At 51.4% G+C, this 13,349-nt stretch overlaps 1 protein-coding gene across 1 annotated transcript in view; it reads right to left on the bottom strand.

The window, feature by feature from the left end:
• The window catches only part of LOC128274093 (uncharacterized), a 59,136-nt gene that overhangs the window by 23,621 nt on the left and 22,166 nt on the right, over nucleotides 1-13,349 (bottom strand). Inside the window, exons 6-9 of the mRNA XM_053012179.1 lie at nucleotides 7,914-8,424; nucleotides 7,725-7,842; nucleotides 7,512-7,663; nucleotides 7,223-7,414 (exon numbers count right to left, since the gene is read on the bottom strand). Coding sequence (XP_052868139.1) covers nucleotides 7,223-7,414; nucleotides 7,512-7,663; nucleotides 7,725-7,842; nucleotides 7,914-8,424 — 973 coding nt within the window. The remainder of the gene's footprint in view (nucleotides 1-7,222; nucleotides 7,415-7,511; nucleotides 7,664-7,724; nucleotides 7,843-7,913; nucleotides 8,425-13,349) is intronic.

The following is a 13,349-nucleotide window of genomic DNA, read 5'->3' as shown; positions in this document are numbered from 1 at the left end:
GACGGAACGGGAGACCGGAGAAACCGTGGACGATAGTGGAATACCCTTACTCTGCGCACTCAAACTGACCGTTCTACACACACTTCGACAGACTGAAGCAAGGAAACGCACACACACAGCGAAAGACACAGACAAACGCACAATGGGGGGGAGGTGGCGTGAGAGAAAATTGGTAGCAAACCTCCGATGTGTAGGTGTTTCGTGTTTACTAAGGAAGGTTAAGGTAAGGGTGGTCTTCCCGGAGTACATCCCGGACCAGTTGACATTGCACGACCGTGAAACGTCGTGCAACCTTGGTGAAAACCCAGTTAGAGACCAGAGATTCTTGGCTAGACCATCTTTAATTTGTATCAGCTACTGCCGTGCGAACCAAGCCTCGAAAGGGTCTGTTGGTCTGTAGAGTCACTGTCTAGACTCGCGTGTCGTGGGGTGCCGAGCGGACGGAGAAGCCCGGTTGGATCCGCTAAGGAACCATAGCTAGACACTAGACGTCACGATTGCAACATCGTGCCAATCAATTCGCGGTATCGCGCCGGTTACTAGATTGATCCTTCAGACGTTTTGTGTGGCGGGCAGAAGTTGAAGACGTCAGAGCCAGCTCTGAAAGCTACTCCAATTGGATATTGGATATCAGGCTAGGTGTGGAATTCCGCCCAAAGCTCACTGCATCGCAGGTAAAAGATGATATCGGGGAGGGTTCGCTAGATCTGTCATCATGTGACTACTTCCAATTCCGTAAGCTCAAATAATTGGCTATTGGCCAAGAAAGGATAATTTTATAACAACTGTAACACGAGAACTAAACCTGTTGAAACATAAATGCGCATAACTTTTTAATTTGTCATACGATTTGCATGAAATTGTTTTTGAATGAAATTTGTTTGAAGGAGAAAAGACATATCTTTTTCAAACTACGTTGCCAACTAAAAGATATAGCTGCATTCATTTAAAAAAAATATAATTTCGTTATTTATCGAACATACTGTGTGTTCGATCGCCACCGAATCGAAATCGCTCCGGCGAAATCGTGCCGATCGGGTGAAATCAATATCGGCTTCCCGTAAGTGCCCACCGTCGTTGCCATTTACCGCGAAACGGGCGTACCGGGGCCATCGCGACATCATGATTGCTTCGACTTCGACGGTGAAAGAAAAATGGAAACACATTTCCGCTCTTGAGTCGCTTAATGGCGCTCGCCGATCGCCGGGGCGGCCAGAAGAAATGGTGGCCCCTTCCAACGGGCCCATATTTCGCAAACCAAGGGCAGCGGTGGGGCCAATGAATTTGAATGCGACACTCGATTGTCTCTTGATTTGTGGGCGAGATTTGAGGGCCCCTTCAGACGGCGCGTTGCATGCGCGGATGTTGGATTGAAAAAATCCGCGCCCCCAAGCCTGCCCCGAGCCGGGCGTTCGGCTGAACGGTTTTGCAGGCCTGTCACGCGAGACCGTGTTCCACTAACGTGCCGTGCCACTAGATTGGATTTTTCACTTTGAATCCTTACGCTCACACGGAGCCACCGAGCAAATGGGCGTGTGTTACCCGTACATTGTCCTACGATAACGAGCAGCGGAAGGACAGCAGCACCAGCATTGAGGGTGAGTGTAGTCGAATGCCCTGCATGGAGTGTTTCTACCATGGCATGACTTCGCAAAGCTTTCTACCAAGCGGCGCGCCGAGCGGAACTGACAGGAATCGCGTCCTGACAGCTCGGCCCGCCGAACAAGGCAACGTTAATGACAGAAGAAGACTGAAGCTTAGAAGTTGACGCAACCGGGTGGGTGGGTTATGTTGCAAAAAAAACAGAAAACAGGACACACACGTGTGTGTGTGTGTGCTCAGGAAGTAAAACCATTGGGCCGTACCGGTCTCTGAAGGCATTGTGGGGTGTGAGTGTATAAATTCCAATTATTTATATGTCGCCTTCGACACCGTCTCATCCTTTCGGTGTCCCTTTGGTGCTCCTCATCCTTTGGTCCTAGACAGGCCTCCGTCGCCGTCACCGAGGCTTCACCCTCTGGGAAGCTGAGAGTATGGATCCTTTGAAACTGCCGGACAGACGCGCTGCCGGAGTCCGATGTTCGTCGTCTCGGAGTACTCGTGTAAAGCCGGAAGGCTTGCGGATTTGGGGCGCCGATCCGTTTGACCGGAAGGCAGGATGGCGGGCCTCACGTGCCTCAAGTCCCGCCCGGCATTGTTACCGCGCGAGGTGTAACCATTTGTCCAACTACGGGATGCTGAAGGTCACCCAGGATGAATGGTGCCCGGTGCCTGGGGATGGGCCATGAATGTCAAAGCGAAACCGAAAGGTAAGCAGCACGAGTCGTGGTGGGTCCCAGCCCTCTCAGCATCGTGTCAACAGCCTGCCTGCCTGCCTCCGGGGATGGCCAGTGAAGGGGTTTCGTGCGCTGACAGAGCGCGCGCGCGCGCTCCTTTCAACACAATTGCACACCATCATCCATCTGAGCGCGCATCGCGAAGTGCGGCAAATGGTGCTCCAAACACAGAAAGGACGAAAAACGCATCCTCCACAAAACAGTCCCAGGGCAGGGCGCTTCGCATACCCAGAATGGGGCTTTGTCTGGCGTTCATTTGCAACTACTTGGCAGCGGAGGAACCCCCGTCGTGGCGGAGGGGGTGCAACAGCCTGACAGCCGTGGGGCTGCCCGGGACCAGTTGAAACCGAATGTTTATTGCCGTAAGCCGTGTCCCGCACACACACACACACTCACACACGCCCGTGTGCAGAAGAGCTGGTGAATTGGAGAGCGGTCGTGTCACGTGGGATTTAAATTAATAAGAACACTTCGTGACGGGCTCGCACTCGGGCGGCGTGTGGTGAAGTGGTGACGGGGCTGAGTGGTATAGGTTTTTATCAGCGTGACGCCATCGGGGTAGCGGACCGTGGAGCTCCGTGCTCGACATGGAACTTTTAATCCCGCGGGAGGCAGCCCCGACGGCCAGATAACGACCACGGCTGCATCCTGCTGTCGGGTGTTGCTTCGTTTCGGTGCGGACTTTTGGTGGTTGGATTTAATGCACCGCGGGGTTGATTATTCTTCGAACGATCGGTCTACTCGGCTCTCGGTGCGGCTCACAAGTGCCACAAAACCTTCAACTAAGACCCCGTTTCGCCGGGTGACTATTCGCAGCGCCCCTTTTCTGGCTACCAAAGGCGTTCCACGCCTCGAACATTCTTCTAGGGATTTTACGCCATTTTTTCTAGCTTTCTCCATTCGCTACTTTGTTTTAACCGGTTGCTGCAACAATGTAAAGATGCATCGACACCACACGGGAGAATAGTTACATCGTCCTCTGGGTAGTGGCTCGTGGGAAAAAAGGTAACTCCAAGAAAGATTCACCGTTGTAACCGGTGGTTCGCCTTGGCAACAGTTCAAGGATGGAAAGGCCAACAAGAAACGCGTGCGTCTTTACAGTCCTGCCGACGCCGTGGAACCAAAGTTCCTGTTCCTGTTGTTGGCGCTTCGTGGGCTTTTGTTGCCACAACTTGTTACAACTTGTTACAACGTCCCATGGCAGCTCGGGTAGCAAAACCCGGCGCCACTACGCTTGTTGCAAAGTTCCAGCGATGGAACACACAGAGTGCCGTTAATACGTGGTTTGTTCGAAAAGTATCGGTAATTTTAAATTTTCGCAGATAACGTATATTCAATTTTCGTTGCTTTCGTGATGTTGTGATGCTACTCATGACTTGCGCCGACAAGTTCGGCCATTTTGAATGTTCAGTTAGTTTTTGACAGCTGCTTTGCTGGTACGTGTTTTGGTTCTTCTTCGACTTTCGGCAAAATTCGACCAAAAACAGCATCGCATTAACATTGCCTAGAATGTGAAACTTTTGCTTACAGTTTTCTTCGATACAGAGGCGTGGTGCATCATGAGCTCTTACAAGACTCTTATAAAGACGGTATCGAAGAAGGATCTGAACAAAATCACAAAAAAAAACTTATTGGAGTGCTTAGGAGGTTTGTAAAAAAATATTGGCTTGAGTGTATAATAAGATGTCCCCATTCTGATGGGGATTGCTTTAAAGGGGACAAAATAAATATTTATGAATAAACCCATATTTAAAAAAAACACAAAATTCCGAATACTTTTTGAACAAACCACGTAAATGTATCAATGGCACACTTATGGGGTGACATAATGACTTGTTTTAGGATCAAACGGGTTTTAAAAAGGGCGTTCAGGCGTTGTGGTGCGAGGCAACAGTTGAGTTGTAATTGTAACAGGGCGAGATCGGTGCACGGGGTTGCACGGCGTTGCATGCCGTAGTGCCGAGGTCCCAAATGAGGTCCTAACATGCGAGCGAACTTCGGAGGCGCGATAGGCGCACTGCATTGCGCTACCGCTCCGCTTACCCGGGGGGAAAACACGAACTTAATGACGCCGCTGACGAACTTGCCAGGAACTCCGCGGAAGTGACCTTCCAAATGGAGAACCCATGTTACGACCCAACGCGGGGTCGTGTGTGAGTCTACCGCCAAGTCACCAAGCGACAAGTTTGCCAACTGTTCTTATCAGGTGTCGGAGCGTGTTCGAGTCGTCTATAGCGTGAACTTATGGAGCTACGCTACGAAAATTGGTTCCTTAAATGAAGCCATTCCCGGTCCCGGGTTGATGAAGGTGCCACCACACCGCACTATGGCCGTCGAGCGAAAGGCGTGATCGCATTTCCACAGTGCTTCCGGCGCTCGAGAGGACTTTTCATTAAAACTAATAGTTAATATTCGCGGCAACATATCGCAGGCCGTCGGCTAATGCGCGCCGTCGTTGGCGTATTTATCTCGTGGCTGCTGAAATCGTTTTATGTCAAGCATCATAATCTCGGAAGCTATTTACTTTAGTGGCACCCGAACCCGAGACCAGAGCACCTCCTTTTTCGTCCACCATTCTGCCCGCCGTACGAGGCCAGGGAAAAGCGTGTCGATAAAATAGACTCCCGGAGCGGCACCATCCCGGGCGCTGGCTACGGGGTGGGGTATCCGCATAACTTACTGACCTGGATATTGATTTATTGCATAACGCTTCCGGCACCGACGCGTAACAAGCTCCTGTGGGCAGGTTCAGGGTCACACCCGAACCCGAAGCAACTCGTCCCAACGCTCCGAAGACCATTACTTCGCCAACGACTTGGATCGAGGTTTTATCGGGCTCCCGGGGCCGCCTCAATGTCAAACACAACGCAATCGAAGCTGGGGAAAGCTGGATTCGACCGTCGTGTGAATCTGGATAAACCTTCCCCCGCAAACACGGGACTCTTGGCGTTGTCGAAGTTCTTGTTGTTGTGTCGTGCAATAAAAAGACATACAGCAACGGCCGGGAACTCAACCGAAACCCTCCCCAGCAGTCCCGAAGAATGTTTTAAGTGAAGTTCCCATCTTCCGGTCTGACAATTTGTTCTATCGACACTGCATATTTGCCCACGTATCCCCAAACCGCAGCATGTCAAACGCAGTCCCCCCAGGGACCGGGGGGACCGGGTCTCGGGAAGGCGTCTCACAATTCTGACAATGGGCGTCTTCAGCGCGTAGCGTTGCCAAAATTTGGCCATGGCCAAAAAAATGCCACGAAGTGCCAGGGAAGGAATGCCACTCCAGTCACGAGGTCGAACGCTGCCGGGGCGGAATGCCTTTTGCCACGGGATCCTTGAAATTCTTGCGCATAATGTCGACGACATGTTTCGCTCTGCCTTTCTACTGGCTCGGAGCGGATATCTCGGGGCCTTTCCCGGGATTAGGGACCTTCATTGTGTGTGTGTGCGCGCATTTGTTTGGTCCGCTTCGCAGCGGAGAGAGTCCTGGACTTTTGGGTCTCTGAGTGAGTCTAAGGTTTGGGGTGGTTTTACTTGGTCTCTGTGGGCGTAAATAGGATGCCACTGCCGGGCATCACCCTTTCAAGTGACGGCCACCACGGTGGACAAAGGGTGTGTGTGTGTGTGGACTACGAGGGATCTGTTTATTCCTGGAGCCGGAGGTTTTGTGTATGACTTTGAAGACACGGCCCACGGCGAGGGTCGCGCGCTTTTGCTACAATTTTCATCACACTCACACATACGAGGTTTGTTCAAAAAGTATCGCGACTTTTCCATTACCGCGGACTACGTATATCCGATTTTCAAAGTTTTTGTGGCGTTAGGTTGCTACACTTGTCAGTGACTTATGGTAGAAATTTCGGCCATTTTGAGTAATCAGTAAATTTTGGACAGCTGTTTTGCTTGGGCGTGTTTTGACTCATCGTCGATTTTTGTGTACGCCAAAACTCTAATTGACCACGAAGCGGTAATTTAAGTTTTGGAAACAGTAAAAAACAGAAAAAGTCACAGGGGGCCAGATCTGGGGAATAAAGTGGCTTTGGCATCACTAGAGAGTTGTTTTGGCCAAAAATTCGCGCAGAAACAACGATGTGTTAGCAGTGTCGCAAAAGCCAATTTTTGTTTTTCCACAAATCCAGACGTTTGTGGTGGATTGCTTCGCGCAAATTGCACATAATTTTTAGGTAATATTCCTTATTGACCGTTCTACCCTTTGGCATCAACTCGTGATGAAACACGACCCTGCAATCGAAGAAAACTGCAAGCAAAACTGTTCGCAATCGATCAAAGTAGGCTTTTCGACGTTCACATCTTCTCGGCCTACTGAGAAAAATTTGAAACACCGATAAGCAATGCTTTTGGTCTTAAAAGCTTCACCATAAGCCACAATCAACATTTCGATTGCGTCCGAGTACTTTATTTCGTTTTTCATACAAAATTTGATAAAGATTCTTTGCCATCCATTTTTTGGAAGAGACAAAAATCGACGATGGGCCAAGACACGTGCACACTAAAAAAATTGTCAAAAATTGACTGATTTTTCAAAAATTTTCAACTTTTCACCAAAAAATCACTGACATGTGTAGCAATCCAACGCCACAAAAACATCGGAAATCGGATATACGTAGCCCGCGGAAATTGAAAAGTCGCGATACTTTTTGAACAAACCTCGTAGAGAGCTAGAACACAGAGCACAACTAGAGGGGGGACAGGGGAGCTATGTCTGCATTCAAGGAACTACGGTTTGGTGAACTACACATGAAGTAGGCAGAAAGGTGAACGGCAGACTCAGATAGAGAGAGACAGAGAGAGAGGGGAACAGAGAAGAATCCAGTGGGAAGGAGGGAGCTTAGAGGGTGGAAGACATCGCAACGGGCAGAGCGGGCTCACCTGTGTCGGCCTCATCGTCCAGGTCCTGACCGAGGTCGGTGTGGGTTTCGCTGATCCGTGCCAGGTCCTCGGATGTGTGCGGTATGAGCGGGTTGCTCGACGGCCGCGGTGCCGGATCGAGCGGGATCGGGGCGTCGTCGGCATCGCGCAGCGTCGACACTACCGCCTGGTGGAACTCCAACAGGTCATCCCCTGTAGATGTCCGAGACAGCAAGAGATGAAGAGAGAACGCCGTTACGACCAAGATGGAACACCCTGGGGTCCTGGTCCGAGCCGAGAGTACACTTACCTACGAGTCGCTGCACGAAGGATGCGGGCACCAGGCCCCGTCTGCCGTCCAGCAGTTCCGCATCGAAGTACCCGCCCTGGGGTTCGCCGTTGCCCCAGACCAGCAGGTAATCGCCGGCGCACAGCGCCAACTCACCTTCCGACCCTTCCACGCTGCAAGAAGGAGACCGGCCATTAGGCTCACTCCGTGGCCTCGCTGGCACTCGGTACTTACTCTGGCGGATCGTACGAGAACCGTGCAATGAACACGCAGCATCTGCCCTTGCCCGGGATGTCCAGCATGTCGACCTGCGGCTCGCCGGTACCGTTCAGGGTTAACCCATGGGACCGCGCTGCCGGTGCGAGAGAGAGGATTGTGGTTAGTGGGCTGAGTGCCGGGGATCCAGGCTGGAGCCGGCCGTACCGTCTAGCTCCATGCCGATGAGCGACCGGTTCTGGGTGTGCATGAAGGCCGGGTTGACCCCGTCGATGCCGCTATAGCTATCTAGGCCCCAGTTGGTGGGCGGGATGGGCGAGCAGGGGGTACCGCCGCGCTGGCCGTACCGCGCCAGCAGATCCAGCTCGTCGAGCGGCTTCATGTTGAGCTTGGAACTGACGCCACCGAGCAGCGGGTTGGTGTAGGTCGAGTAGGACGCGCTCGTGTTGTAGTTGGCCAGGTTTGTGCCGAGCGTGCTGGTGAGCGGGTTGGTCGAGGTGAGGTTCAGGCCGGTGCCGAGCCCGGTCAGGCCCGACATGCCTCCGCTGACGCCGCCGGACGGGCCGAGCACGCTCGCCAGCCCGCCGGTCGTCGCCGAGTGCGTCGGGAAGGTGTAGGACGAGGCGACCGGGGCCACACTCAACCCGAGGGTGTAGCTGGCCGAGCCCGACGGTATCGAGTGGGTGTTGTGTAGCGACAGGACGGGCATGGTCGTGCTCTGTCCCACCCGGAACGGTCCCACACACGCGATGCGACGAGGAAGAACGAGACGGACGAGAGAAAGGACGAGAAAATTGAGCAAACAAACGGTTTTGGTCACCGCCACCCCGCCACTTCGCTAGTCGGGAATGTCGGTGACACACAACATGTGCGGGGGTGTGTATGTGTGTGTGAGGGGGGAAGGGCGGTGTCACTCCTGAACACTTGGCAGGCTCCCTTTTTCGGGCCGGGATTTGGATTTTTCTTCGGCCTGCTAGATGATTGAATGGGTTGTGCGATGGCGTAGTGAAGGGCGGAGTGCGAGAAACACGGAGGGGGGGCCTCACACCGCGGACGATATTGGCCCAGCCCGCATTCAAATGAGCAGCGGCGCCGGGCCGTGGTTCGGAAAATCCGTCATGAATATGGAAATGTGTGCACCCGGTTTGGCGTGGAACGAAAATAAACTACAACCCGGAGGATGGCTTGGCGAGGGGGAAGTAGGCGGGGTGGGGAGGGAGTCCGGAATTTGTGGGACCAGACCGGACCACCCGGAACACAGCTGACAGTGGCGGATGGTTAGTTGGAGTCAATGGCGAGATGGCGACAGTTTGTGACGATCACGAACCGAGACCAACCAGGCGTCTCCATTCGGCACTCAATGTGTGCGCACGTGAGTTCCCATGAGTTCCCGGGGATTGTGGAGGGTTTTCCTCGCAGTCGCAGTCCTACCGCAACCGACGGCAGCTTTGCTCCGTCCTCCTGACACCTAATTTGGATTAGGAGTTGTCTCCAAACCTCGACCCATAACTTATCGACTCCATCTCAGACAGGCCAGAGATGGACGATCGATGTAAAGTAACGTTCTCTACGCTAACAATCGGATTGTTGGGGTATTTCAATCTCATCTCACTAACGTATATTTGATTGTTTTACCCAGTGAAGTTATTGGCTTTAAATTGTTTGTTATAGTTCAATACATCCTAGAAAAGGTCATTGATCAGCAAATGGAAATTCAATCGAACGTTATTCATCGTCGCCTTAACCGGTTCACAGGCGTAAATGTCACTGCATAAAGTTGTACCGTTCAAGCTGTTTTTCGAGCACTCGCAAAGTGTGTGCTCGTGAACTATCAAAGAATAGATATTATCGGTAGCCGAAGTCCTGGCAGCATCAGGTGCCGTTGCGATAACGTTTAGAGACTCAATCAACAAAATTTAAGCATTGAAGTTGAAGCAGATATGGATCCTCCAGTTTATACGAAGTAAATGATTAAAATGGTATCAAAATTGCTCGTGTACTTCAGAGTTGGGCCGATGGCATAGTTCTGACCTTTTTCCACCGTGGAATTAGTTCATTGATGCGAGAGATACCACGGCTTTATTTAATTAACGATCATTTGTTAGTCATTTCTAGGATGTTGAATATTGTGAGACTTGTTAGATATTTTAAAGTTTGTCTTTTTTCATTTAGGATTGGTTCTTAGCCGAGGTCCTTGATGCTATACGGTTTCAAGTTTCATGGCAAGACGATGGAACATTACATTGCACGCTTTTGCCAAAATGTAAAATGGTAAAATGTCTCGCACAATGAAGTGAAAGTGTTGAGGTGATATTCGAACATAATTCCAGTTTAAACATCCTTGGCTCAGATCAGTAGTTTAAAGCATTAACATTAAGTTCTCTTCAAATGATCCGTATCACACGCGCGGTTAAAGTGTCTCGCACGCTCCGAAGCTTCGGCAGCCTCATTAGGGTGGCACATTTGGGTGGACAAATATTTAATTCAAAGTCTCCCCCGTATCAGGTAGCTTCTCGGCGACGAAAGCCACAAGCGTACGACGGGCGCAAGTTAACGACTTCCATCAGCACCAGAACCGGCCGGCACGCCGGGTGCGATCGGTGCTAGGAACCGTTTATCAGACGGAACCACTCGAGCTCAGAGGCACACAGTGGGTCACCTGCGCACCACAACCACGCGAAGGCTTTCCGTGTGTACTCTCCAGCTTTCCGGTGGATTACATCGTGCACACACAAACACACACACACGAGCACACCCGCGCGCTTGCGAGGACACTCTCTTGCGGGGCAAGGATGAAAAGGAATTCGAATCGAGCCGCAGCTCGTTTGTATCACGAGCTAAATGGCCAGAAGCGTTGATTCTTAATTAAACGTTGCTCACGGACCGGTACCGGGACCTGAAGTCTGGCAGGTAGCAGACGCAAAGGGCGGGCAACGAAACACCGTTCGGACACGTGGCAGGACGAGCAAAAAAGGGATGACGAGCAAAAAAAATGATCCCTTTCCGCGATGACAACACTTTTGCGCTGTTCTGCTCCGAGCAACGTCCGCGAGGCACTGCGCCAGCCAGCCAAGGCAGCGTTTTCGAATGGTGTGCGGCGTGCTTGGTTAGTGAGCCGCCGCTGCTACGCCTTTCTCTTCCTGCTCGCACTCTCCTTGTGGCCCGTTGTTTTATGAATCCACACACACACACACACACAAAAGCGGTGTTTTATGCCGCGTCCTCTCTCTCGAGTGTCGAACGCAACGTCCGGAAAAATCGGACACAACCGACTCGACGTCGGCTATGCGCGGTGCGTCATGCGGAATTCGGAAGTTTTTTGGACGTTTTCTGCTTCTTCTCCGCGAGTCCTTTGCCAATTTATCGAGACGAGCGTCACCGGGCGGCGGTCCAAGGACCGTCGTGTTTCGAATGATTCCATCAGCCCTACAGACGAAGCCTATCACGCTGAAAGCTGTGAAGTCGTGAACGGGAACCAAGAAGAAAAAAACAGAATTGGTTCCAGCCGTGCCGCAGAAAGACGCATCAGGCAAATGGCCGCTCGAGAAGGCTATGGGTCCAGCGAGCGAGCCGAGGTCTCATCCTACTAATTTCGGGTGCCAGATTCAACCTGGGCGTGGGATCCTATCGGTTCGGTGCTTTCCGTTTTTTTACGGGGTCCACCAAAGGCGAACGAAATAAAATTATCGACTGTTTGATGCCTCAAATCGAGCGGAAGCTACTGGAGGTTCCGAGATTTGTTGGCAGGTTTTAAACGAGGGGCCAATAAAAAAACAACAGGGTTTTTATGTATGGCTTTGGCCTAATTTTAGAGCCTCAGGGGCGCCCTGTGGTGTTTTGAAGATGAATTGCGCTATTAAGCGCGCAGGGTTTACGCGCAGTGTATCAATTACCCAAAATTAATTACGAGGTCTTAAAGTTGCCAATTTTTGTTTGGTTGCTAGGCAAACCTTTTAATAGGTGGGTCAATAAGTCTAAAAGATGGTTTGCTATAGAATTGGAGCGCTATTTAAAGATGAGAAGTACAAAGAACCAGAAAAATGATTTGGTAACGTCTATCTGTGACAATGGACAGAATGTCTTTTAAATAGCGAGGTTTTTTCGATACAAAAATCCAGCACCATCTACTTCTTAGTAACATAGTTTGAGAGGTACGTTCTCCTCTTTCAAATGCATTAATATTTGTGCAAATCGTATGACAGATTAAAAAATCATGGGCGTTTATGTGTCGGTAGGTTTATTAGCGTGTTACAGCCGCTTGAATCGCTACAATGTCGTCTAATGTACTAATTATTTAATCAAGGGAGCGTTTGAAGTAGAACCAATTTGAAAAGAAGATTCGAACTTATTGACCCCTGTATTGGTAGCAGGGCTTAATGGTTAAACCCATCAGGGATTTAATTTTTGTTACGGTCTGCTTTTAATTAATGGCCGGCCGTGAAAAGTCAACATTCCAATGTCCACCACCTTCAGTCTTGTCGTTAGTGTTAAAACAACATCTTAAGTATGTACCAGAAAACCTTTTCCCCTTTTTACGTACGTGTTGGCCGGCCCCCCGGGCAAGCTTCGCTCGAATGTGTCCGGTCGAATGTTAACCATGCACGGCTTCTTGGCTTGCGGTGGCCGTGATTCCGCAAGCCACACCACGCATCACGCAGCCTCGTAGTCCGAAAAGCCAAACGGTGGGGCTGCTGCTGTTGATGCCAATTCCGAGAGCAATATCGAGCAGATTGCCGTCCGCCGGTTACGTGATCGAACATTCCCTGGCGCACATCGGTGGCCCGGGACCGACCGGGCCAGCCCGAAAACAATAAATGCCAAATTTATGGAATTACACACATTTGCTGTATGGTTTTCCAAGCATCGTGCGGACTGGGACTCGGGTTGCTCGGGCTGGCCAGTGCACGATAACATGTGCATTATTTGGTGAACTCCGGCACCGAATGGGGACTCCGAATGGTCTCGGCGTCGTCCTCGAGGACGGCTCCCGGGTGTCGAGTGTTCGATTTGTTTTATCATTTTTCTTCGAAAACCCATCTCAACTGCGGTGTCGGACATGGATGGATATCCGTTGCGATATGAATGCGTCCCGTGTCTCGATGGAACCTCCGAAACGACCACCCACAGCTGTCGGTCAGGGCCCACAACCATCCCCGAAACGGTTGAAGCTCTCCCCGAGGATCGCTTCGAGAGTTGAGAGTTGCCGCCGCTGAACGGCATCCTGTTTTCGCTGGCGAGCAAAGTAACACCGACAGGAGGACGGACGTGTGGGCAGGCAGAGGCAGGCAGGATGTTTTTGGAAACTTCGGATCGCCCAGGCTTTGGTTGGCCGGTCGGTCGGTGCTCGGTCGTCCGACTTCGCAGGATGTGGAAAAATAAATAAATCAAGACCTCACCAAGGTTGCAACACGTCGGGCACCGGCAACAAACAACACTTTTATCGTTCGCCCTGCACAACGCTGCTGGCGCCAACGGCTATCGGCGGCCGCTGGGAGGCTGGGGTGCTGTGCATCGTAAAACTGGGTGCATCCAGCAGTGGCATCATGTTTTGCGCGACAAGCGAGTGCATCGTGGGCTCCGAGTGCAGTAGATAACATGGAACTGTATGATTTACTATTCGGACTGGTGGCAAGGAAGGCATGC

The sequence above is a fragment of the Anopheles cruzii genome, chromosome 3 (assembly GCF_943734635.1).
Source record: "Anopheles cruzii chromosome 3, idAnoCruzAS_RS32_06, whole genome shotgun sequence".
NCBI classification, from domain to species: Eukaryota; Metazoa; Arthropoda; class Insecta; order Diptera; family Culicidae; genus Anopheles; species Anopheles cruzii.
The sequence above is the reverse complement of the archived record's forward strand: the minus strand, read 5'-3'. Positions and strand labels throughout refer to the sequence as shown.